This window comes from Sprattus sprattus, assembly GCF_963457725.1.
Source record: "Sprattus sprattus genome assembly, chromosome: 2".
Taxonomy (NCBI): Eukaryota; Metazoa; Chordata; class Actinopteri; order Clupeiformes; family Clupeidae; genus Sprattus; species Sprattus sprattus.
The window spans coordinates 23,187,999-23,215,230 of NC_137921.1; the positions used below are offsets into that span (position 1 = coordinate 23,187,999).

The following is a 27,232-nucleotide window of genomic DNA, read 5'->3' on the forward strand; positions in this document are numbered from 1 at the left end:
TGTGTGTGTGTTTGTATGTGTATATGTGTGTGCCTGTGTACAGTTGCGCGTGTGTAAGAGTCCTCCTGTGTGTGTGTGTGTGTGTATGTGTGTGTGTGTGTGTGTGTGTGTGTGCGTGTGACACTTACCCACATGCGGATTAGACCCTGTGCCTCACTACAGCTGCTGCTTAGACCGAAGCAGTAGCACTGGCTGCAACCCAGTGGGTTAATGGTGCTTAGCCCAAAGGTTCCCGCACGACACTGATCACAGTTCAGACCCTCCACGTTAGCCTGAAGGGAGAAAGAGGAGGAAGAGGATGGAGGAATGGAGGAAGGGAGAAAGAGGGAGAGAAAGGAGATAGAAAGTAAATCAAAGAAGTGGAGCCATTTAAACATTATCACATACACAGTACCTACTAATGTATACTTCTACACAGTCACTTTACAAGGACACTTCATGTGTGTATCGTCAGCAGTCAGCTGAAAGTCAGTGTGTGACTGACAGATTGGATGTTTGGAATGACTGAGATTTCCGAGGACACCAAAGGACAAAGGAAAACGCTTGCCTTCCGGCAAGTTCCACCCCAATGCCTGCTGCTGCACAAAAATCTGCATGTCGACATATTTGATGTAAAACTGTGACAGTGAAGCATTTATATGACCTCTGATATTCTTTGTCTTGTCTTTGTTTTTTCATCAATGCCGTGTTTGTGTCTGCCTGTTATGTGTCTTTTTACTGAGCTGGTGAGGGAATTTCATAGTTTCTGCTGCATGACTGTTGAACAGTGACAGAAACATTTGTTTCTAGTTTTATTGAGAGGCGGTATGGAAATGCGAGGCATCTCTCTGTCTTTCTCACCATGCTGTCAGGTGGTGAGCCACCACATTCGTTTTACAATCCATTCATTGCCACACTCCTCTCTTTCTCCATCTTCATCCCTCTATCTACCGGTACCCTGTAATAGCACACCAGCTCCTGGTTTCCCGGTGCCATGCGGGGTGCACCAAACACACACTTACTTTCTTTCTCTGTTTGTTTCTCTCTCTCTCTCTCTCTCTCTCACACACACACACACACACACACACACACACACACACACACACACACACAATGCATACTCTCCTGCTGTGCATCCAGGTTACTCCAGCGATCAATCACGGCTCACTCTAGCGTGACATTTATGGGTAATTGCAATAAAAGCCTTAAAAGTACAGAGCTATCCACGGTCCAGTTCCATTACATGTCAATTTCCTTTCTCTCCAGGCCACTCAAGAGCCTGAGTCATCCCATAGATTTCGCTGCACGCTCTCTATAGTAACCGCCAGTTTTGAAATATTTGACATTATAAATGTCTGGTGTCAGGCATGCAGCACAATGGGAAATGAATGAAACTTTAGAAACTACAGTCTTTAAGAGGTCCTGGGGGACATTTTAGCTGTCGCTTCAGTGTAATAATGGGGGCCCTGCCTATGTCTGGATGGAGCCGGCTGAACGTTACCTTGCAGGAGCACTGGCCTGTGCGGTCCGCGCACGCACACACCCGGTGCTCAGCGTCGCAGCTGTCGGCGGTCGAGCCGGCGGCGTCGCACTCGCAAGCGATGCACTGCGGGAAGTCGCGGTGGCCCAGCTTGCACTCGTTGCACTTCTCGCCTGTGAACTGGTCGCGGCAGAGGCAGCAGCCAGTGTTGATGTTGCACTGCTGGCTGACGGATCCGACCACGTCACAGCCGCATGGCTAACGATTTAATATAAACACACACGGACACACGTGTACGCACACACACACACACATGCACACAGACATACCAGAGTTTTAAAGGTTAATTTGACCGTTTATACTAAAATTCACATGAACTTGTTTTAATCAATATTATGTGACTAAAAATAACACATACAACTTAATATCACTTTTAAATTACTGAGGGGCAAGTAAGGTAAAACTGTGTCCAAAGGTTCTCATGTGAAAGCAATGCAGATGCACACAGTAGTATAGATGTTTAAAGCATGATGGCAGGCCAAGCAGGAGGTTGAAGAGGAAAGGATGTAAAGGAAATCAGAGCTATGGCAAGACAGAGCGTTGTGTAAAAGAGGAAGGCCTCTGTACCTTACAGCCGATGTTGATGTCATGGCCCCAGTTGTTGGGGGCACACTTGTCACAGCGCTCCCCAACGGTGTTGGGTGGGCAGATGCACTGGCCTGTGTTGGCATCACAGTTATTTCCCACATGGGAACACTGGCATGCTGGAAGGAGAGAGAGAGAGAGAGAGAGAGAGAGAGAGAGAGAGAGAGAGAGAGAGAGAGAGAGAGAGAGAGAGACAGATGACGGGACATACCCAGATCACAACCACAGCACCACTGGACAGAGTTACACCAAAGTAGTCTCAATGCTGGATATACTGCACATAACTGTATGTTGGACTTAAATCAGGGGCAAAAGGTCACAAGATGTTTCCCATTTTACTGTGTGAAAAGAATATAATACATATTTTTTGCTAACACAGTCAGATCTCACATTGCCTTCTGTCCAGAAGAGAATTGTGTTTATGAGCACAGACAGTGTGTCTGGTTTGTACTGTATATTCGGAAACTTCTAAGTGCCTGGTATTTGAATGTTGTATGTGGCGTGTGTGTGGGTGTTGTGTGTGGTATGTGTGTGTGTGTGTGTGTGTGCGCGCGTGTAGGAATGTGTTACTGTGAACACACATGCATGGAGTACAGATACGACTAAACGCTTGTGGCCTCACGTGTGCAGCCGCCCTCCTGGAAGTTGAAGTGACCCGGCTTGCAGCGGTCGCACTTCTGGCCGTTCACGCCGGGCTGGCAGCGGCACTGGCCGCCCTCGTCACAGTCGAATGACTTGGAGCCGAAGGAGTTGCAGTGGCAAGGCACGCAGCCTCTGCCTGAGTCAGGGTGGGTCTCCGGCTGAGAGAGAGAATGGTGGAAGGGGTCACTGTGCCGTCAGAAAACACTCATCACAAGAAGAGTCCTGCTTGAAGCATTTCCCAAATGGTTTAACCCAGCATGGATCTTGAGTCCGATATATGATTCCTCTTGGGGAAAGCATAATGTTCAAGGATTTTAAATCACTGAAGTGCTTTAAGCTCAAGGGGTGGTATTTCACCAAGCATGATTTCTGAGTTAGCCAGATATTGCCGGACATAAGGTGTTGACTTAAGGAAAATGTGCTGTTTCAGGTTTTAGATAAGGATAATCTCAATAATCCTTCTCATTCAAATACCCCTCAGATGTAAGCATTTCTCATTCTCTAGAGGACGCTTTGCACTGAGCCTGAAGTCTGCAGTAAAACTCTTTAGAACCATGTGGAACTATACACATATGGGACTGAACATAGAACCATCTGAAAATTCTTGCTATGAAAATTAGTTACCAAACAGAAACAAACGCAGAGGTAATTTACTGAAAGGGTGCAGATTATTAGACAAAGTCACCTGCCATCGAGGAGTTGTTAGACAAACCAACAGAACATGACTGAATGCACTCAGTCCTTGCTAATGAAGTTGTGCGTTTGCTAGCTGCACTAGTCTCTTTGATATGTGGGGGGGGGGGGGGGGGGGGATGGTGCCATCGATTAATCAGGCTAATTGCTCTCCAAAGGAAGACATTAAAAACAAACTGAGACGAGAGGTCAGCACGGCAAGCTTGCACATTAAACCACACACATGCACACACCAGCACAAACAACCTCCCATGTGACTAGACGTTTCTAAAACCCATCAAACCCCAAACGCCCAAACAAAATGTGCTTTGAAGCAAAGCGAAAATCAAAAAGTTTGTTTGAGATTAATAATCTTCTCACAAGCTATGTGATGTGGTGAATAATGCCATGCCCATTTTAGCTGTCAGAGTCAAGAAAAGACATACTGGAGAAAGGCACATCTATGTGATGGCAGAGCCAACAGAGAAATACATATGAGGCTTACAAATTGAAATTACTGCAGTTGACTCAGTAAAATATTAAAATCAGGAATTAAAACACATGTTTTAAATGTCAGGTCATGTACGTAATGTAAATCACTTGGTTCCCAGACTACAGTTAATGCACACAAGCCTTAACTTGTTCCCTTTTCTACAAGGCTGACATTTGAGGAGTGTATAAACAGCACACCACTTGATTCTGTTAGATAACATAGAGTCTGCTTCAAAGTCTGGTAGAGTCTAAAAAAATCAGTTTGGCCTTATAAAAATAGTTTATGAGAAAAGCCTCAGTGTGTAGCGTGGGGTATAGCATAGATAAACTATTCTTACCATCCTTTCTTTTATTTCTTCCATTCTTTCCCAGAGAACAAAAGACCAGTGGACCACTGCCAGCCCACTGTGGACAGAGATGGCGGTCCGCTGCCTTTTGGCTCTTCAGTTTTCGGTTGGTCCACTGGTGAGTTACAGACATATGGCCCACTGTTTTGCCACTTGCTTGATTTGCTTCATTTCTTCATTAAATTGTTAAATATATGTTGCCATAATGTGTAGTCATAAAGTCAAGTATCACTTTGGCAGCCTTCTAGTGTCACAAACGACTTCTGTTTAGAAGATGATATTGTAAATATGGATGTCAAGGATATCAGAATCAATTTTATGTTTTTTTCTTAATATTCATGGCCAGTTAAACTAAAGACAATGGTGGTCCGAGATTGGACCAGAAGTGTCAGTCCACCAGTAGGGTGCCGACCAAAATCCACCTGTGGACCAATATATGCTCAATATCTGGGTTCCTCTTTCCTTCCTTTCCTTCATATATTCTTTTCATTGCCTAGAAACTTCAATCACTCTATCCACTCTTTGCTCACAAACTCTTCATTTCCCTCTGTCTCATTTAATCTTCCTGTACCTCTCTTTCAATCTTTCTCCACCTTGGCTTGCTCTCTAGCTCTTCTCCATAACCTTGTGACACTCCTTCCTCTAAAATAAATTCCTGCATCTCAATGTTCTTGCAACTCTTCTTCCTCTGAAATGAATTCCTGCATCTTAATGTTCCCCCACTAATCTTTTGCAATGGAGCAATGGATATTTAGTTAAAAGCTTCTCTGTGGTCCACACTTTACGGCATGAAAGGGGAGTAGAGTTTGGCAGAAAGAGGGAACTGCTACTGCCGGTCGTACTATTTTACCTGTTGTTCTGAAACAAACACCACTCCTGAAAAAAAGACATTCAGAGAGACCTTTAGGAGCTTCTGGCTGAAAACCTGGAGGAGTGCTTTAAAATGGATGCTAAATGTGGCTCCACTTCCACTCTCTGTCCTTCCTTTCCTTTTCAATCTTTCCGTTAATATTCCTGAGAACATCATCTCTAGGAAAAAGAGCTTTAGAGATGGAGAGATGTAGTTTGGGTCAATTGTTTTCATTAACGGCCACTCAAACAACAGTTATCTGAAGGTCTGAGAAGTGGAGAAAGTGGATGGATAGGATGGAGAATAAATGAATGTTTAATCTTATAAAAGATTGATCACATCTAAGAGAATGAGAGTTATAAAGCCTTGGCAAATCACCTGAACAGACCTCCTCTATTCATCTTTTCATACTGGCAACTAAAATGAAATGGAGCTCTGAACAAAGGTTCAGAAGAAGATTTGGGAGGTGATCACTTCACTTTACCCATTTCCTACCCCTCCCTGTTTGCTTCTTTCAGTTTTGGATGACACAACCATACGTAATCCAAAGTCAAAATCTGGAATCTTGCTTTTAAAACCACATCACTATCATGTTGGCATGGTTGCCAGGGTTCCTGATGATCTATAGCACTAATTGGAGGGCAATGAATGGAGAAGCACGAGTGAATTCATGATCTCTCTAAATAAAGAATGAGGAAGGACTTTAAATGGGCTATAAATAGAATTCATTTGATTCATTTCAAGTGTTGTTTTTCTTTTAACGATGTGAAAAATGCCTTCATTGCAAAATCAAGATTGGTGTTTCCTCGGCTGCCACACGAAGACCAGCGCCAGCCCCAGCCGTGTCACCCAGCCGTGAGTCTGTTCCTCCGACCACTACAGATCTACTCAAACAGGGCAAAGTGTTTCCCAACAAGACACTTACAAACAAACCTGCTCACATCTCTGTGTATTACCATGTCAACACTGATGGCTAATACACACCATGCCTGCATTTGTCAAAAACACAACAGAAAAGGAAACAAACAAAACTCACATGCAGCAAAATCTTCCCAACATTCCCAAAAATAAAGTGTCTGAAGCAGCATTAGGAAAACCACACCAGGCATATGGTCAACAGACCCAGAACACACACCACACACACACACAGACACACACAGACACACACACACACACACACACACACACACACACACACACACACACACACACACACACACATACACACACACACTAACACAAACACTCATTTCAATCAGCGAGCTACCATGTTTGTGGTACTACGCACCAATGCAACACCAGTTTCACAAAAAACACACCGGAGGAGCTCTCCCAAACTACCACACCACACCACACCATGGCACACACTCATGCCCTGTGCAGTTTCCTTTACCCCCGCGGGGCGGTACGCTCCTCTGGGGCAGCCCCCTCGGCCCCTGGTGGAGGTCCAGCGCTCAATGGGCACCTTCAGGACGGGCCGCTGCGTCTCCCTCCTCTCGGGCCGAGCCACGTCGCAGCTGTGCCCAACGAAGCCCGGCCGGCAGATGCAGCGGCCTTCTGAGTCACAGCGCTGCGACATGGCGCCCCGCCGGTTGCAGCCGCACGGACGGCACTGCCCACGCTCCGCGTCCCACCAGTAGTTGGGCTTCACGCCAAACACACACATGTCTATGACTCCATTTGCACATATAGTATATAGAATATATGTAAAAACATTCATTCAGTCAGCTTCTTCATGGTGGTAAAGTTGATGTGACCGAGAATAAAATGCACTGTGTCAACACAGCTTTTGTGTCCCACTTTGAGCTGTGCAGTAATCTGTGCAATTAAAGACACTTTAAGAGAACAGATGATCAGTATGAGCTGTTCATGTGTTGTAAAGTGTGTGATTTTTAATGTGATGGATGTTAGGGTATTTAATCTAATGTGAAACTGCACTTTATAGCGCCATAAAACAGCACACAAACTCGTGAAATGTTTTTTTAACAGACATGGCAATAACTGTATGATTAAACCGAACCCATATAACAATGCTGAATTTTAACGCCACTGTGTCTACTGCTGTGACTGCTGCTACAATAACTGTTGGTGCCAAAATGCTAAAACCATGACGGCTGTTGCTCCATTTTTAAATGTATACCTTTGTTTAAATTGTGAGTGATACTTCTACTAGCATATCCACACTAAAATTAACTGCACTATTACTACTACTACCACTACTACTACCACTACTACTACTACTCCTACTATTACTACTACTACTACTACTATTACTAATACTACTACTACTACTATGGCTGCTGCTGCTAGAATTGCTTCTAGTAGCAGTATCATTATTGTGCCACCTCATCTGCAAATACTACAGCATAACTAGGGTTGGCTCCCTCCTAGTCTGTACTAATTAGCTAATTCAATTAGATGCTCAACTCACCATGCATTCATCGCACTTGCGTCCCACCACATGCTGTTTGCATTGGCACTGGCCTGTCTCCTTATCACACACCTCCGACCGAGACGCATTAGGGTGGCACTGACAAGCTGCAAGGAGGAAGGGACAGGGGGAGACAAATAAATTAGGATAAGAGAGACATGTGAGGAGAGGAGAGAAGGAGCAGAGGTGAGAGGGAGAAAGACAGATAGAAGAAGATTGAAGAGAAAAATAGAGAATAGAGAAACAGAAAAGGGAGAGTGAGAGGTGAGCGGGAGAGAAAATGAGATTAGTGAGTGGTAAATTAAAATTAAAACTTTCACCAAAAACATTTCCTCTACTCATAACTAAGAGTGCCACGGTCAGTGTGACAGACAAGGCAAACTGACAAGCCAGAGGCCTCGGCGGGTACAGCGAAAACAACAACTTGCCGACAACAACTTCCTGATGGTGGAGTCAGACACTTTCATTGTTCCTTTTTGATAGCCAGAGCGAATGATGGGAACACAGATGGCAACCGGCAGGGTAGAGTTGGAGGGTACATCTGCTCACAACGATTTTAGCATTGCAAAATCCAGCGGCTCTGGAAGGCGTCTTTTCTGTCCGATTTTAAGCCTGTTCCCATCTTTTGAAATTAAGAAGAAGTCGAGCCAGAGACAAAGACTATACTCAAGGCTTGGTACAATATTAACGGTGGCACATTTAGAGTGTCAATGGCAATGCATAAGGCAGGTTATTGGAGAGCGCCGGAACTGCTTATTACATTTCCATTCTCCACTAGGCCCTTAGCACCTCTGCGTGCCATTTGAAAATCACCCCCCCCCCCAGACACACACCGCCAAAACCCAAATGCTGATTATTCTATCTCTCCACTGATTGAAAAAGAGAGAGAGAGCGTGAGCCAGCCGGCCCTCAAAGCGAGGTGCTTCAATCACTGCAGAGCACTCAATTAGACTGCTGCGGACATGCGGCCTGCCCCACACTTTATCTTTGGTGCTGCTCTCCCTCCATCCCCGTTAGGAGGAGGGCAGGACGCAGACACAAGAAAGTGACCACAGGCAGCCCGAGGGACTGTAGGGAATTGTTTCATTTACAGTGGGGAAAATAAGTATTTGAACCCCTTGCGATTTCACAAGTTTGGCCATTTGCAAAGAAATGTGTGATCTATAATTGTAATGGTAGGTGTATATTAACAGTGAGAAACAGAATATCAACCAAAAAATCCAGAAAAATGCATTTTATAACATGTATGAAAATAAGTATTTGAACCCCCAAAACTGACTGACAAAAATGACTTAGTACTTGGTGGAATAACCCTTATTGGCAAGCACAGACGTCAGACGTTTCTTGTAGTTGGTCACCAGGTTTACAAACATCTCAGGAGGGATTTTGGTCCACTCCTCTTTCCAGATCCTCTCCAAATCTTTAATGTTGTGTTTTCAATGGGAGGGAATGAGGGAATGAGGTTCAAGCCCAATATTCCATGTTACATGGCCCCATCCATAGTCCCCTTGATGCGGTGGAGTCGTCCTGTACCCTTGGCAGAGAAACAGCCCCAAATCATAATGTTTCCACCTCCATGTTTGATGGTGGGTATGATGTACTCTTGGGGTCATATTCAGCATTCCCCCCCCCCTTCAAACACGGCAAGTCGAGTTGATGCCAAAGAGCTTGATTTTGGTATCATCTGACCACATTCTGTCTCCCAATCCTCCCTAGAATCATTCAAGTGTGCAATGGTAAACTTCAGATGGCCCTGTACATGCGCTTCCTTGAGCAGGGGGACCTTGCGAGTGCTGCAGTACTTCAAAAAATTACGGCGTGGTGTGTTGCCAATGGTTTTCTTGGTGACTCTGGTCCCAGCTGCCTTGAGATCATTCACAAGCTCCCCCTGTGTAGTTCTGGGGTTATTCTGCACCTTTCGAATGATCACTGATTCCGCACGAGGGGATATCTTGCATGGAGCCCCAGACCTAGAGCGGGTGACAGTTGTTTGGTGTTGCTTCCATTAATGAATAATCGCAACAATAGTTATCTGCTTCTCACCAAGCTGCTTGCCCGTGGTTTTGTAGCCCATTCCAGCCTTGTGCAGGTCTACAATCTTATCTCTGACGTCCTTGGACAGCTCTTTGGTCTTGCCCATGGTGGTGAGGTTGAAGGTGTGAAGTATGATTCTTTGGACAGGTTTCTTTTATACAGGTCACCAGTTGAGATCAGGTATACCTTGTTAGACCTAATGAAGACTAATCTGTGTGCTTTTTGGGCACATAACTGGCCATTGGGAGCCAGAATTCTTGCTGTTTGCTTGGGGGTTCAAATACTTATTTTTTGCATCAAATGCAAATAAAGTCATAAATCTTATAAAATGCATTTTTCTGGATTTTTTAGTTGATATTCTGTTTCTCACTGTTAAAATACACCTACCATTAAAATTCTAGATCACACATTTCTTTGCAAGTGGCCAAACTTGCCAAGTCGGCAGGGGTTCAAATACTTATTTTCCCCACTGTATAGGCCGCCGAACGGAGCTGATTGGATTGAGCCACCCATGACCCTTGGCAAAGCCACGGAGCAAGCGCCAAAAAGCACCGGGAGTGTTTAGTAATAACAGAGTGCAGCACTTTATAATGGTTAGGGTTGGTTTGAGCCAATTGGGCCCTGATGCATTTGATTAATTAGTGGGATTGAAACGCAATGGGGCGTTTCTGCAAATAAAAAATAACAGGCTGACGAAAATAAACAATTGACACAAAGGTTTAATCAAAACCAGAAGAACTTGTTTAGGATCTACAGTATTATAAACATTTTCACTTTTAATTATAACAGTAATAATGACTACTTTTTATATTAGAAAATGCAAAAAAAAAGTCAAACAGAATATAATTGCCTCGTTAGTGATTGGCGTTTAGGGAATTACAGTATCTATATCTTAGTATAACTATTAAGCTTTAGGAAGAAGCCTGCTATTGGCAGCCTGGTTCGAGGGTAGAAATGGAAGTGCACTTGCACTGTTGCACAAAAAAAGATAGAGAAAGGTAAAGATATGGGCCTCGTTTCCCGATAACGACGTATCTTAACGTTCTACGTGGATTTTGGCGACATAGTAGACTCAGTAACACTTTCTATTTACGAGCGTTTCCCCAACATCATCTTAAAGTCAGGTGCACGAGCGCCACGTGCACGAGTTCTTAAGTATCTCTTAGGGTGGAGGTCGCCTGTTCATCGATGTCAGACGAGTGGATTTTCTCACTTGTGTATACATGGGTTTCTCGGCTACGTCATCACTGGTTGCGTGCGCAATCTCGCGGTGGAGGAAGGCAACATGACAGGGAGTTGTTGTGTGGTGAACTGCTCTAACAGAGTTGGTAAGATGTTCAGTATACCTAGGAGGAAGCATCTGTTTGCCAGGAAAAATTAAATATCAAATCAAATCAAATATAGAAAAAGGCTCAACAATGTACAAGGTTACGTTTGGGAATATGTTGAGGGTGTGTGCAAGCATTCATGGCAACAGAATAGGGAACGGTAGGCTAAATAAGTAATAAACAATACATTTAAACTGGGCTTTCTGTATTCATTTGTATTAGGGTAGATGGCTTTCTGCCGCGGATTTGCGCGCGCAGCCTTCAATGTTTGTATACAAGAAACCCATGTATAGGCTCATGAATGAAGTTCCAATATAACAAGTGTCGTCATAAGAACAATACCTCAATAAATATATATAGGCTAGCGGGTGCCACCCTCTTGATTGATTTCCAGCCCGGCTCAATGACATGTCAATTTCCTAATATTGCAGCCTAACTACACAGTCAGAAAAGCCATCTCCTTAGTTCAATAACATATTATTTTGTATAATCTTTATTTTCAAATACTCAATATTCTTTATTTCTATTTTGATGGGAATAGGCAGGTGAAACAATGACATTCTCATGATGTGCTATACACAGAAACATCCTTTGGATTTCTTCTATAATAGGCCGAACGACGCCCCTGGTGGATTGCATCGCTAAGTGTGAAGTTACTACTGGATTGCATCTGGTCCTGACCACACGTAGAATTCTTCTCAACGAAAGATAAACTTAAGCTAAGTGCCGCGTCGGGAAACCGCTCTGCAACGAAGGATCCCTCTTACGACCGATTTCAAGTCCTTTTTAGGCTAAGTGCGCGTTCGGGAAACGAGGCCATGGTCAATGTAAGTACTAAGTGGGCTGAACCGGGCAGTAATAATTAGTGAAAAAAGATAATTAGTTTGGTTAAAGCCGATCAATATTTTCGAGTAATCCCGTAATGAAAACGAATGAAAACTAATGAGTCAGATGAGGTTATAATGTAAGAAGATGGAAATATGGCTGTGGGTTGTGGACAGTGTTAGCCTGGAGCACTTTCACAATTAAATAAAATGCAGAGCTCTGTTGTTTAAAAAAATACAATAAATTGACACATAATTGTAGCTTGCTGAATCCCCTGGCCTATCCCTTTGAACTAACTGTTAATTTGTTAATCAGGGTATGTGATTTTGAGCCTGTAAAGAAATAGAGATTTCATGGCAAGCTAAGGTTATTTTTGTCGAGATCAATATAGCCTATATCTCATGTCCATTCTGGAGAATTTTTTGAGCTAGGGACTGAAATTTAAAAAATGATGGCCTACGTCTGTGTTGAAATGTTTGAGCAGACATATTGGCACCTGCTGTAATGTGACTTATGGGAGCAAGAGAGGTCAGCTCAATTTTCTACGGAAACTAAGTTTTTGGATGGAAACCTGGGTTTTCTTAGTAGGCTACTTCCCCTCCTTCCCCAATAGGATGGCCTTTGTACGGTGTGGTAATGCTAAAGAATGATCTTAAGCTTATTAAACAACAGCATATTAGGTTCGTCTCAGGTAATTATGGTATTTGATTTTAATTAGATTGAAATGTTATCCTTTACATGGCCTTTTTTATTCTGAGAACAAACTGTAGACTATTTGGTGCAGTCGATGCACCTGATTAAATTCTAAAAACAATAGAACTATCAATGTATTATTCAACAACATTACTTACTAAGTAAGTCAGTATAACCTAGCCTAATCAACAGGTTTGGCTGGTCATCCTGTGGCGGATGGTGCTGGCCACCTACTATTTGTGTTCAATGTTTTGTCTAGGGGTTTTTAATCTTCTTGTCTTGTCAGGTATGTGCATTTATGTAGACCTTTAGACTGCTGACTGTTGTCCTCTACTAAGTTAGAGGCTTGGTAGGGTTTTGAGACTGCTGATTGTTCTCCTCTGCATATAGACAGGCTTTGCATGTTTTCTAGACATTTTTGAAGAGTCATTAAACATTATAACTTAGAACCCTCACTCTGTCCCTGAGCTTTTTGGCCAAACCCACATTTTGACGGCAACCCGAGGCTCTGCCCGTCACACACCCCATTTGTCATAAATGCTTAGTGACACATTCCTTACGAATTCCCTTGTTGCTCACAGATGTAAAGTTTTCCAGGGAAAGCCAAGGATCCTTTCACCCCTGAAGTCTTGCTCTGATTGACAGCTGGTCAGCTGGTGCAGGGTTGGAATTGAAGACTGAGGACTACACACACCTATTGTTGGGCCATCTTGTCACCCTTGTCACAATCACCCAACACACACACACAAACACACACACACACACACACACACACACACACAAACACACACACACACACACACACACACACACACACACACACACACACTCACACCACACCCTTACTTACGCTGGCAGTTTTTCAGTGTGATGGCATCTCCGTAAAAGCCGTCATCGCAGGTCTCGCAGGTCGTGCCCCCGTAGCCCTCTAGGCACTTCAAGCAGGCTCCTGTCACCGGGTCACAGCTGCGGGGCGCCGTAGGGTCCAGGTTCCCGTTACACTCACATGGCTGACACGACCCACCCGGCACACCAGGCTGCCCAAAGTAGCCGTTAGCACAGCTAGGGACAGCAGGGGGACAAACGACAGGGTTAGTCGGAGTCAAGGCCACTCTGTCGGATATAATTCAAACAGAATGGATTGGAAGCTTACACTGTCTTTTTACTATGTTATTAGGAAGTTAAGGTGCAGTAGATGGGACCCACTTAAAAAAAAAAGCAATTCATTTTCACGGCCGAGAAATTACTCTATATCCACATTTACAATAAACAACAATGAAATTTCCACAAAAATATTCTTATTCTCAGTGTTTGACCTCCCAGGCTCTTCACTTTTTGATTTTTTAAGATTGCGGTATTATTTAAGGCTAAAATGCAAACCCACCCAATGTGAAACTGGATTAAGTGACAAAAATGTACAACTCTCTGATAAGTGCAAGGTGTAAAACATTACCAGTTGAAAATATCTGGAACAGAGAGTTAAGTAAAGCTGGCTTACATCTACTGTAGAGGGGCAAAGAATTTGGTCTAATGATGGTCTTGAAATTTGAGCCAGCAGTTGATACATTTTAAAATTATTAATTTATTCTATAGCACTCCTTACAAACCTTACAGAAAGGAAATAATTTCAAGCCCTAATTGCACTTTGTGTTCAAATTCCTCCACGGGAACAGGACTTCATATGTTTTGGGAATGAACTATAGTGAACACTTTATGGACTCCTGTGTGTAATATTATGGGGAAGCTACTCAGGGTCACCATTCTACCAGATCCCTGTTTATGTTTGTTTAATGATGTCAGTGCATTTACATTTACAATAATATAAAAAAGAAACCTTTTCTGTGGCTTTACTGCAGCTTACAAAACATTCTCAGAGCACTGGGTTAATCAAGAGATGAATGTGATTCCATTATGGCTGGCAAATGTACAATATATGGCTAAAAATGTAATCCCAAAAAACCTTATTTAAAGAACTGGCTTCTGACTTGCCACTGACAGGATGAAGCTACCAAACCTTAAAGTATTGCCAATTTACTTGACATACACTCAGTAATGTTCTAAGTAATTGCATATGTCAGTCCATTGCTTGCCAATTCAGATAATTGTTTTAACCCATTTAAGCCGGGAAAGCATTACCGCTGTTCTACCATTAAAGCCGGGAGCGCTGTTGCGTCATTCTACCTTTAAGGCCGGGAAAGCGTTTGTGTCGTTTTCTCTGTATAAGGGGGGTTTTTGCCCAAAGTGTCGGCCTCTGGGCCAATGAAATGCATCAGAATAGACATGTGATAGTGCCTCAAATGTTTTGCCATTAGTAGTTTAAAAAAAAAATCGTTGGCTTTCTCGCTTTGCTAAGTAACGTCTCCTCCGCGACAGCCAGGATTATAGCTCAAAGTAAATTAGGCAAGGAGTGAGTTGAGTACTGGTAGTTACAGAATATGGTTATCTGTAGTTGTTAACGATTGTTACTTGCTTTAATGTAGGTTTACTCGAGGTAAATGAAAGGGAATATGGTATCATAGAGGGCTATATTAACACTAAGCTAGCTTGCTATGTTGTTAAAACTTTCTCCAGTGAGCGAGTGTGAACGAGCGAATTATATCGACAACTCTCTATTCTTTGCATTACTATATATTCTAGTATTTCAAAACAATAATCAGTCCCTATAGAATGTTGTTTATAATCAGTTAATGCTACTGAATCCTCGTTTGACTTTATTATAGTGAATGCTTTGGTTGCCTTCCATTTCAGCCCAGCATACAGTATTTATCAGTTGATAAATAAGATGTACTTGAAATTTGTTTTGTTTTTTATTTGAATTATTCCTGTTTTTTCCCTTTTAATGGAATATTTGACACTAAACTAGTTCATCTGTATCTCAGTGATAGTATCCAAATGAGCATAAAAATATCACTGGTATGTAAAAACTACATGGACAACAAAATAGTTATAATTGTTGATCAAAATCTTATTCCCTTCTGCTCATAATACAACAAGTAAACAACTCAGAGGTTGACACTGTCAGGTCCATTCTCCATCCATAGTGTCCAAATGAGCATTAAATATCCCTGGTATGTAAAAACTACACGGACAACAAAATAGATGTTAATCGTATTCCCTTCTGCTCATAATAAAACAAGTAAACAACTCAAAAGTTAAAACTTTCCCTATAAGAATTATATATTTATAATTATATAGTTATATACTTTATTTCACTTTGTTATATACTTTGTCATATAGCTTATTACATTTTTTCCTACTGTTTTGTGCTGATCCTGCACTTTTACATATTTTGTTTACTTTTGAGAAGGTGTAGGTAAATATTGTAAATATTTGTAAATACAAATTCAAATTCTCATGAAAGCCACAGGTGTAAGCTCTCAAATACTTTTTGAATTGTGTTTCTATCTGTTACAGGGGCTGAGAAATCAGTAATGTAGTAGGCGTTGACACAATTGCTGAATTTCTAGAAAAACTTCAGGTTTTGGGGGCTTTTCTGAAATCGCCTATAGGTTTTACAGGCATTTTTTCCAGGCGCTTTAGGCCTAAATGGGTTAATATAAAAAGTGACTTATAAGTACCAACCAGCTAAGCACTGTTAGGCTGTTTGCTGAGGGCTTTTACAAAGTGTGTAAACAGCATATGGATAGCACTGAGCTCGTGTTCCTTTCTGACACACAGTTACTGTGACCCCCTACAGTACCTCCATGCCCTCCAACGGCACAAATGCAAACCAGCCATGTGCCAGTGTGTTTGTACAGCCTCGCCGCCAGGAAAACAATCACTTGTTTTATACATGAACACTTCCTTTATGCATTTAGAGTACAGGGTGACAATGGGAAATGAGAGGGAGAGAGAGAGTGAAAGAGACAGATAGAAAGAGAGTGAGAGAGAGAGAGAGAGAGAGAGAAACAAAAGCAAACAAGAGCTGAGAGAGAGTGGGGAACAGACACAGACACTTACAGTTTCAGTATCAACTCCTATCTAAACAAAGTGAAGCAATCTGGAGCAAGACTAAGCATGCAAAGACACACAGACAATATCTCTCTTTTCTCTCTCTCTCTCCCTCTCCCTCCCCCCTTCCTCCCCTCCTCCTTTCCCTGTGTACTCCTAACTTCTAAGCTCTTATCTGCACTGGCCTGCTCCTCGGCAATATATCTCCCACGAAATGAGACGTGTTCGCCGGCTGATAAAGATATACATTTCCATCGACTGCGCGCTTGTAAAAAACAGCTCCTACCAGCCTTATCTCCCTTTCGTTTCCCTCTATCTGCATGATAGCAAAAAGGGGGGAGCGAAACGGGGTTGGGGGGAAGAAGGTAATCATACTGCATCACGCCGAGCAGATTCCCCCGGTCGCTGGAGACTTTATTAATTGGATGGGTTATTGCTTCTGACTGTCTAAGGCGACGAGGCGAGTTGGTGGCATGGAACAGCGTGTGAGGACGTGTCTGTAATTTTCGTTTTTGAGGCCGTGGAGCGAACAGGGGGTTGGTGGTGGGGGGATATCTTGGAGAGAGCAAGATGTGGATAATACAGACATCATCGAGCAAGCACCAGTCGCGCCTAAATAGAATGTCAGTGTCCCTTAGTGTCCCGCAGGGTAGCGGAATGGACGACTAAAAAAGAAAGATAGAGGGGAGGAGAAGAAAAAAAAATGCGGCTGATTGCGCAAGGAGGCCTGAGATGCTGAGCCCCGGTGGGGGGTAGACGGAGAGCGGGCCACCTTCGGAGGTTAATACCCAGAATTCTTTCCAGTGCTGGCATGCTTCACTCAGACTCATCTGCATCTTTCAGAGATAACGATTTTGGTTACCTGACAACACTGCATCCTTAATCTTCCCGCAGGAGGGACAAAGTGAGGAGAAGCAGGCGTATCAAGGAGTAGGATTTGGTGCGGAGGGTACAAAGACCAAGGAAAGCACACAGAGGCTAAACTGGATGGTGTTTTTCGGCTTGAGTTGATATAAAGAGAACAGACACAAGATACTGACAGCTATTTGACTTGAAAGACCATATGCTTGCCTAAACTACACCAATCCAACCATTCAACTCGGCTCCGAGAACTTCAAAGTAGTCGACGGTCCCGTTTAAAAAAATCCTTCATCAGTTGCTCTGAAAATACTCAAAGCTATTTCCAGTAGAGGATGCTTTGAAGATATAATGTGACAAACCTGTGCTGCAAACTGACTGGACTGACATCAGTTGCAGTCATCAGTGTGTCATTAACCAAAACAAAATTGGCCTGGTCCCATCTTAGAATGACCACCCCCAACAAACAAACACCATCTCACCACACCCTATTTCTCTCCAAAGCAGACAGCCCTGTTCCATTTCCTGAAATGGTGTCTGAGGAGGACTATTCTTGCCCCTGTTGCCGCCTGCCTTTGCTGGTATTTATGCCCTCATTAACTCACTCAGGCTGCTATGCGCTCCCAGATGCGGACGGGAAGGGAAAAGGTCTCCGGTAAACACTGATGGCCGGGGCCAGGTGTCCGGGTCTGGCCGGGCTATAAATACACGCAGTATCGAGCACGTCCTCCCTGCCGTGGTAAAACAGGAAACGTTTAAGACCCACATTGGCCTGGCTCTGGTCAAGGAGCCCAGGCCAGTGCTTGAGATAGCATGTGTTGACATGCGACTGGCGGCCAAACAAAACACAAACTCTCTTTTCAGTGACCCTGTACTGACAGCTGATGCAGCGCTCTGAAAGCAGTGGGGGTGAAAGCCACATCAAGTGTGCTCTCTTCAAAATGAATAGATAAATAAATATGAAACGAAGGCAAACAACAGCTTTTTTGACAGGGTCTCGATGTTCTTCGACAGCGAACATGTTTTACTGTGAAGCAGGTGCTAGCTCGTAGCATCTGAGCCTTTTTGCACTTTTATTTTTCCAGATCACAGGTCACATGTCTCCACTCCCCCATCGGTCGATAGCCAAGGGTGTGGTGAGTGTGTCACGCTCACGACTTGTCTTCCACTGCCCACACAGGGCAAACATTGGTCATTTAATGTGGGAGGATCCTCTCTACCTGTCTCTACTTGTTTGTCCCTGAAGAGCGGTGGGATATTAAACCACTGTGGAGCGAGCTTTTGTAACACCATATGCCCCAACAGATTTTGGAATAGTGTTCTGCTGTTTTGCAAGTCGACTATTCATCTTGTGGTGGGCAACAGATTCGGATCTCAGAAGCTATACAAGTTGCCTGTTCCCGTCTCTGAAACCTGTTTCAATCACTACCTCTGGTTTATATAATGGACAAGATATCAGTATCATTATTTGTAATAGTATCAGTGAACCTTCCAGATGTATTGATGAATTGTAACTACGAGTTGACATTTATAAAGTAAACTGGGGTAAAATATGTCCCTTAAGAATCCAACAATGACAAGCACTACATTATATACGTATGACAGTGATCAGTTTCTTTTTTTTGCAGTTCCCCTTTCGTACGCTGACCTGCTAATGGACTGGCACTTGGCGGCTGCCAGTCTTTTGCTGGTGCGGTGCCAGCCAGTTGTGGGTTTATTACTGATCAGCAAGGCGAGGCAGTGCCAGCCACACACACCAGACACACATGCCCCGCACTATCGACCCCCACACGACACAGCTCGAGGGAGCAGGCCTCTGTGTGTGTGAGTGTGTGTGTGTGTGTACATTATATGTATCCGTATGCATGCGTGAGAGCAGTGTAATGTGCAAAGTGAGTGTGTAATGTGTGAGTGTATGTGTAATGTGTAGTGTGTGTTGTATGTGTTCGTGTGTGTGCGAGTGGGTATCAGTGACGCCCTTAACAGTCTCATTCACAGGGGTCTCAGGAGAGGTAGTGATGGATGGGTCCCATTTTGTCCCCAAAATGGGCTGCCATCCTGGGCTCATCCGTAGAGCTCTGCACTCGTTCTCTCTCTGTCTCTGTCTGTTTCTATCCCTCTCTTCCCCTCCCCCACTCTTGCTTTCTCTCTCTTGGTGTTTCTGTCTGCCTGCATCTCTCTCTTCTCCTCTTTCCTTTCTCCCCCTCTTCTTCTCTGTCTGTTTTCCCCTCCCTCACTCTGTCTTTCTCTCATTATATCTGTCTCCCTTTCCCTTCCCCTACCTCCCTCTCTCTTTCTGTCTATCCCCCCCTCACTCTCTCTCCCTCTCTCACTCTTTCTTTCTGTCTCTCTCCCTCCCCTTTCTATTTTCTCTCTCTGTCTGGAGAACCAGTATAGGAGGGGAGGCGGCTGCCAGCCCCTGTGCCACCGTGGGGAGGGCACAAATGCCTGCAGCAGCCCGTCTCCATCTGTCTGTGGGGGTGTGGGTCACAGCCAGGGGCACCCTCGCTCCCCCCTGGTGGCTCTTATTTATTTTGGTGCCCGGCTCCGGCTCCGGCACCAGTGGCGTAAATAGAGTACTGGCATTGATGTCTCTTTCTCTCGCTCTATCCCTTCTGTCTCTCTCCCTTTCGCTCACTCTTTCTCTTTTTTTTTCCTTCCTACCATATTAACTAAAGCTCACTCTTCATTTTCAAGCGGCAAAGTGAAGAATAAAAAAACTAAACTAAAATGCAAAAAAACCCACAAAGAAACTGATTTGTCTTTGACACTAATGAAGTTCAGGGACCTAGATGACAAAGACAATAGCGAGACGAAAAAAAGTGCGACAGCAACTGCGAGGTGATCAATCTTTTGGGTAACATCCTCTGAGACAGGCTTTTGTTTTCCTCTGCTTACAAACAGGAGAGGTGTGGAATGGAAATGTGTGTGTGTGTGTGTGTGTGTGTTTGGTGGGCATGGGACTGTGCTGCACACACTGTAGCCTCAGTTAAAAGTTCAGAGTCTTTTATCATCATAGTACCTCAGAAGTGAGCCTACTCTGCCATATGGCTACAGTCTCGGACTCAATTCTGCGGTGACCCTGTGGTGACAAACCGCAGAGACGGCGTGGGCCCCCCGTGACACGCATGAAGAATGGGCAGTCACGAGAATGCAGCGGGTCCCTTATCGGAGACGTTGTGTTCGCCGCTGAGAGTTCCGCCAATCAATGATACGCTGCCAATAACAACGTGGCCGCTCGATGCGAGAGAGATCCGCTTATAATTACATTCAATTAAACCTAATTTGGGGTTAATCTTCGGAGAATCGACCGGTGGCCTCACTCTCAATCTCAAGCGATTCATTCCATTTATCTCTCTAAAAGGCACACAAAGAAGAAAGGACACGCTGTTGCAAGGGGGTTTACAGCCAGGCACAGTGCAGGCTGCCATCACACAAAACAGAGCCTGCCAACGTGAGAATAACACACACATTGCACTGACTATGACACACGCAAATGACAGTGACCAACGTGACCATAACACTTACATTCACACACACACACACACACACACACACACACACACACACACACACACACACACACACACACACACACACACACACACACACACACACACACACACACACACACACACACACACACACACATCAAATCAACACCTCGCCTGACGAAGTCTTTGTGCTTCAACAAAGCTTTCGCAAAAGTGCTATCCGAAGAAAAGCCATTTTTCCAAAACTTAGCTTAAATATGCCAAACTGTTTCTTATTCTTGTTTCTAAATGTTCAAAATGTTAAAAACTGGAAAATTGCAGTACAACATTTCAAGGTGGTTTCCGATAAGCCAAGGCCCGTTGAATTTTACAGAGCCACAGCAAAGTGCAAAGTATGAAAGTAAAACAGTGAAAACAGACTCCACATCAGTCTTCCACATCAGTCAAATATTTTACAGAGGGGTAAAATATTATATGTGCATCGCCTTTCCCTGTCTGCCACTGCACTTTGTTGAAATGTATTTCTCCAAGACAGTCAGATAGATAGACAGATAGACAGAAAGACAGACAGACAGATGGACAGATACAGTACATAAATAGACAGATAGACAGATACATTGACAGTCAGGCAGACAAGACACACATACAGACAGATGGATGGATACATACATACATACATACATACATACATACATACATACATACATACATACATACATATACATATATATACACACATACAAACACGCTACTTCTATGGCTTAAGCTGGTAAGGAGGCCTCACTGAGACTCTGGTTCACTCACATGTTGCATTGAGCTCCAGCGTATCCTAGCTGGCACTGATCACACACCAGCTTCCCCCCGCGGTCCAAGTGGCAAGTCGGACTGAAGCTGTGGCGTTTTTGAGCAGCAGCGGGCGACAGAAAAAGAGAAGCAAAAACAAATAGAGCGAAACAGGGTGAGAAACGCATCAGTCCCGTCATCCTTGCGTCCCTCACGCTCTTCGCGTCATCTCTGAAATGACTGGCAAGGCCTCAGCAGGGAGAACAGAGAGAGAGAGAGAGAGAGAGAGAGAGCAGGAGGAGGAGGAGGCCAATGGTGGCTCCTCACTGGTCCCAAAGATAGAGCACCTCAGCTGGGCGGGAAAGGGGAGACTGGGGGGTGTGGGTGGGGGTAGTCGGGCAGTGGGTGAGGGCGAATGGGGCGTGGGGTGATGGTCGGGGAGGGCTGTGTTCCTGACCACACTGCAATGGAATGACTGGCCGAGGCTATTTACGCCGACACTGGATCCACCATGGGGCGGACAGGGTGACGCTGTCAGCCTTTGAGAGAGAGAGCAAGAGAGTTTGTGTGTGAGGGGAGTGTATAGGCGGGAGTGTTTATGTATACGTTCGTGTGAATGCATGTATGTATGTGTGTGTGTGTTTGTGTGATTGTGTGAGAAAGTGTGAGACAGAGAGTAAGTGAGTGTGTATGTATCTGCGTCCACCTTTCTTAAGATAACCATTTTGTGGTGGAATGCCCAGCTGCTCAAAGCTGAAGCTACCCCACCCCTCCACAACCCCCTCCCCCTCCCCAAACGCCAGCCTCGTCTGTCTGGTGCAGGATTACGTCCCATTATCAGTGCTTCAGTGGCACGATTGTTACGCCCTGACTGTGAAGTCACCCGTTGAACCAGCAAACGCTCCAGAAAAGATGACAGAGTGCGCTTCTGATGAGCAACTCATGACCCCCTTTCTATAGCATTCAAGGGCTCATAATACCCTTTCTTTACGGAATTGGGCTTCACCTAAGATCACACGTAAAACATGTAAACTTTTAACAGCTGTAACACAATACCTATAACAGCTTTTAATAGCATAGTTCAATGTTATTGTTGCCAGAGTGGGACTGTTACTGCATGTTTATGAATGACATCCAGACAGTGAACTTCAATTAGAAGGTCTTAAGTCTTAAAAAGGTGAAACATACTTGTTGGAGGGGATCAATAGTGGACATGCGCATGGTTGGCAGTCGTTGGGTGTTCCCTTGGTAGCGTCTCCGTAGTAACCAGGGGCACACGTGTCACAATGAGGCCCTGTCGTGTGGTCACGGCAACCCTGCAAAAACAAACCATAATACCTTCCCCTCAAAGAGTGCGCACGTGAAGCAAAACGTCCAGACAAATGGAATGCGTGCTGACACAAGCGCAGTCAAAGAGCTCGCTGTTTTCACCGAAACCTCATCTGCCAGCATTTACTAGCGCCGGATATTGCCCTGGCAAATAATTACCTGCTACTGTAACGCTGATTCTTTCATAAGATCATAAACATTCATGTAGTGCCGACGATGGAAGGCGCATCACGCTGAGTGTTCAATTAAAATTATTTGATCAGACTCGCGCCCGCTGCCTAGCGCCTCAGTTCCCAAAAGTCTGACAAAGATGATTCATCAGGTGATTGGGAGAGACAGAGAGCATTGCCAAATTAAACGTAATGCATTCCCACCCCCACTGCCTCTACTCTCTCCCCTCTCTCTTCCTACCCCGCTGGCGTTGGCCCAGGAGGCGGATGGCAGGCTAATGAAATGAAGGGAGGTTGGAAGGGGGGGTGGTGGTTGTTATTTTAAGGCTGCATGCCTCGTCAGGCCCAATAAAGCCTAAACGCTCTTGAGTCAATTACAGATGTCCACTCAGCATAATCAGTTGCATGGAGAAGATTTCTTGATTATGAAGTTAAAGGAAGTGTGTATATGTGTGTGTCTATATGTGTGTTTGTGGGGGTGGGGGTGGGGAGTTAGGAATTGGTGGTGGATGTGTTTGGGAAGTAATATGTGGGGGGAGGCTGGTCACCTCTGTTTGTATGTGTGTGCTCATACATCTCTGTGTGTGTGTGTGTGTGTGTGTGTGTGTGTGTGTGTGTGTGTGTGTGTGTGTGTGTGTGTGTGTGTGAGAGAGAAGTTTGTGTCTTGTGTCTGTGTGCATCTCTGTGTGTGCATATATTACAGGCAGGTCAGTGACGCCATCCCCAATCTATAACCACCCAATCAATACCTCTCTATCTCTCCTAATCTACTGATAAATGCCCCACAACTAATCTAGGGCTGACCATCAATTCCACCTGGTGAACTCAACTGTAGATAGCCCACTACACACACACACACACACACACACACACACACACACACACACACACACACACACACACACACACACACACACACACACACACACACACACACACACACACACAAAGGCCAAGTGAGGAAAGGGAAAGAGCTGATGCAAAGACGAGTGTAGACTCTGAATTCTGATGGCTCCTTGCTTGAGTTTGGGGCACTGCTGACTCGTGCTGTCGGTGACCTGTGATCAAGGTCATCCCCGTGATGACCAAACACAGGGAGAGAGAGAGACAGAGAGACAGAGAAAGAGATAGAGAAAGGGAGAGAGAGAGAGAGAGAGAGAGAGAGAGGCAGCTGGGGCTGTGTGCTGGTGAGAGCCGACACGTCTGACCTCAGGCTATGCCTGACAGGCGGGTACGAGAACCAGGAAGAGTGAAAGAGAGAGAGGGAGAAAGTGTGTGTGTGTATGTGTGTGTGTGTGTGAGAGAGTGGAAATGTGAACTGTCAGAAGATTCGGACAGACAGCGAGGCAGGGAGGCCCCCGAGGGGACATTACTGCCCATCACACCGTCAGACTGATCTCAGCACTGAGCCGAGGTGTCTAATGTGTTACTGAAACTGGCCTGCTGTAAGGTTATTACTTTAACATGCGAACTAACTGTGTATTCAATGTGAGGACAGCATTTATAAAGGTGCTTGATTCCTTTTATTTGTTATCAGTAATTTTTATGGTTTTTCCATGTATTATACAGGGTAACAATTCCTGAAAGTGGGATCTTTCCAAATACATTATTGCCAAACAGCACAAGGACAAATCATTTGTTGTGGGGAACATTTTCATGTCTTAATTTTCACACTGTCTAAGCGAATTGGCTTTAGCACCAAAATATTACCCCCAGTTCACTTCAAAAGATCAGTCCCGTTGGGGCACGAGATAGGGAAAGAGATAAAGAAACACAGACAGAGGGAAAGAGAGAGTAAATGAAAGAGAGAGAGAGAGAGAGAGAGAGAGAGAGAGAGATACATTCTAGAGAAAGAGGCTCAGCTGTGACCCTTGTATGGTGAAACTAGACAGCAGGTGTGGACAGGAAGAGGAAGTAGGACACTCAGCCAGAATGACAGACAGAGCCACACCATTAACACACAACACAACACAACACTCACCCCTACCGGTGTCCACAAACAGCCCACGGCACCTCAACTGTGTCTCATCCTCACGCGTTGGCTTTTCCACACATTGGAACCAAGTAAGGTTACTCCATATAACAACAGAAGTGAGGACACCCCTGTGTAATATCATGTCAATGTCAAAATTATTCCAAATTGTATCCCCTCTCAAAAGTCAATTAAGCATAATTTCTAAGTTGACAAATACAGCATTTCCTCTTATGAACAAATACTTTAGAAAAGACTTTATTGAAAAAACAGGCCTCAAAGTAGAAACTCAGTGCAACCCCCAAGCACAATCTAGCTGTGAAATACGGACGGCAAGTGCCTCAGACTTGGAACAGGGGTTACCAATGGATGGGTGACAGGTCAGATAGTGGGAAGGACATGGCGTAACGTCAATCTCTACGGACGGCATCCAAGAAAAACTAATCTTGCTCTTTGACACAGATATGCAAGATTAAACTTAGCTAAAGAACATGAAAAGATGTGTAATGAATACTGGAGACCAAGATAAATGTGATCGGCTCAAATGGGGTCCAGCGTATTTGACTTGAACCTGGAAAGGAGTAACACAGTGAGTGCCTAGTCCCAACAGGGAAGCAAAGAGGGGGAGTGTGATGATATGGGGCTGCATGAGTGCCAAAGGTGATGGGGAGATGACATTTATAGATGGCATCATGACTGTCTGTGTATACCAAAATAATGACTGACATGATGACTCCCAGTCTCCAGAAGAGAAGAGGAATATTCCAGCATAAAAATGATCCAAAGCACACTGCCAAAATCTAGTTTCAAGCTACTTTCAAAAGAAGAAAAAAGTCAAATGATCTATGACCTGGCTTGGATCCAGGAGAACACCTATGGTGTGCAACACAACCCCTCCAGCAAAGAGCAGCTGAACAAAAATTTGCAACACTGGTATTCTCCATCCCGACGAGGGTTGAGTCTGTCATCAAAAATAAAGGTATAAAGTGCTGATAAACTTAATATTTTAATCTCAGTACTGACTTTTGTTGCCTGAGGTTCCTACTGTGGGGCCTGTATTAAGAGCAAATACCCTACTGTTCAACTTACCAGTACTACAATTACTATAAGGCGATACAATTTTGAATCATTTGACATTCAAGTGATATTGCAGAGGTGATCTCACTTCTGTTGTATACTGTACTCTCACCTCTCTAACAAAAGGTTCCTCGCAGGTCGCTCCTTTAGGAACCCATTTGCCCATTCAGCTCTTAAGATCCCTTTTTAGTTATGTGTAACCCCACTACCTACAAACAAATTCTTGACATGCAAAAGGAATCCTTTTCAAAGAACAAACAGAACCCTTTAGGGGGCATATGCAGCACTCTTTTAGGCAGAATACCAAGACAAATCAATGTTAAGTTCAAAGAGGTCAGTTCAGGTCAATCAGGTCCGATGTTCTTGCTTACCAAACATTCTCCGGTGATGCCATGACAATCAGACGCATGGCTATGGCAGAGACAGGATTCACAGCTGCCTTTAAAAACAGTGCCATTAACTCTTCGGTATCCAGACAAACAGCCCTGCAAACAAACACAAAACAGAACAAATGATTTCCTCACACATCAAATAAAACGAACTGTCGTGTTTTGACAGGTTAATGGCTCTAGTTGGTTGATAAGTGAGACGAAACATAAAAAAAACATGTCACTTCCATCTCTGTATCTGTGTGAGTGATTAGATCCCGGAATTATGGGGCTATTTTTAGTTTCAGACCGTTCAGCAATCAGTAATTAATCTGACAGAGATTTAATTGACGCCTCATCGCAGAGGCAGAAAGCACTTTGATTTAAGCAATAAATGTGGAGATCTGATTGAGTGCTCCCTGTGTGGAGAGGACGTTTACGGAGACTGGTAAGAGGATTAAGAAAGAAAATCCTAATGTCTTATTATGATCTTTGACTCGTTTTATTTAACTCTTATCACAAGACCAATTTCAGTGCCATTTTCCCTTAGACTTGTGCTATAAAAAGTGTTGAGAAGTTACACCTGAGTTCCACTTCTAAGAAACTCATTCCTTGCTTCTACTGCCTCAGTAGGGAACCTGTTAAGGCTATAAGTGGTGTCTGTAACACATTACGTGGACTCCTGAACAGGGGCGCGCTTGACTTGGCACTTAATTTAAGCATTTCTCACCTGAACTGAACATAATGTAAAGATGTCAGTACACTTCAGAGCTGAATAATTGTGAAGTATGAGACAGCATGCTTACACACAC

General features: G+C 44.1%; 1 protein-coding gene across 7 annotated transcripts in view; it reads right to left on the bottom strand.

The window, feature by feature from the left end:
- The window catches only part of lama2 (laminin, alpha 2), a 158,673-nt gene that overhangs the window by 63,896 nt on the left and 67,545 nt on the right, over positions 1-27,232 (bottom strand). For 5 of the 7 annotated variants that reach the window (XM_080832115.1, XM_080832113.1, XM_080832114.1 and 2 more), the window contains 10 exons: positions 26,424-26,537; positions 22,693-22,820; positions 21,526-21,612; positions 13,269-13,480; positions 7,539-7,645; positions 6,501-6,752; positions 2,727-2,904; positions 2,087-2,223; positions 1,481-1,717; positions 129-272 (listed from right to left, as the gene is read on the bottom strand). In XM_080832115.1, coding sequence (XP_080688241.1) covers positions 129-272; positions 1,481-1,717; positions 2,087-2,223; positions 2,727-2,904; positions 6,501-6,752; positions 7,539-7,645; positions 13,269-13,480; positions 21,526-21,612; positions 22,693-22,820; positions 26,424-26,537 — 1,596 coding nt within the window. The remainder of the gene's footprint in view (positions 1-128; positions 273-1,480; positions 1,718-2,086; positions 2,224-2,726; positions 2,905-6,500; positions 6,753-7,538; positions 7,646-13,268; positions 13,481-21,525; positions 21,613-22,692; positions 22,821-26,423; positions 26,538-27,232) is intronic. The other 2 variants (XM_080832117.1, XM_080832116.1) reach the window with 1 other exon arrangement.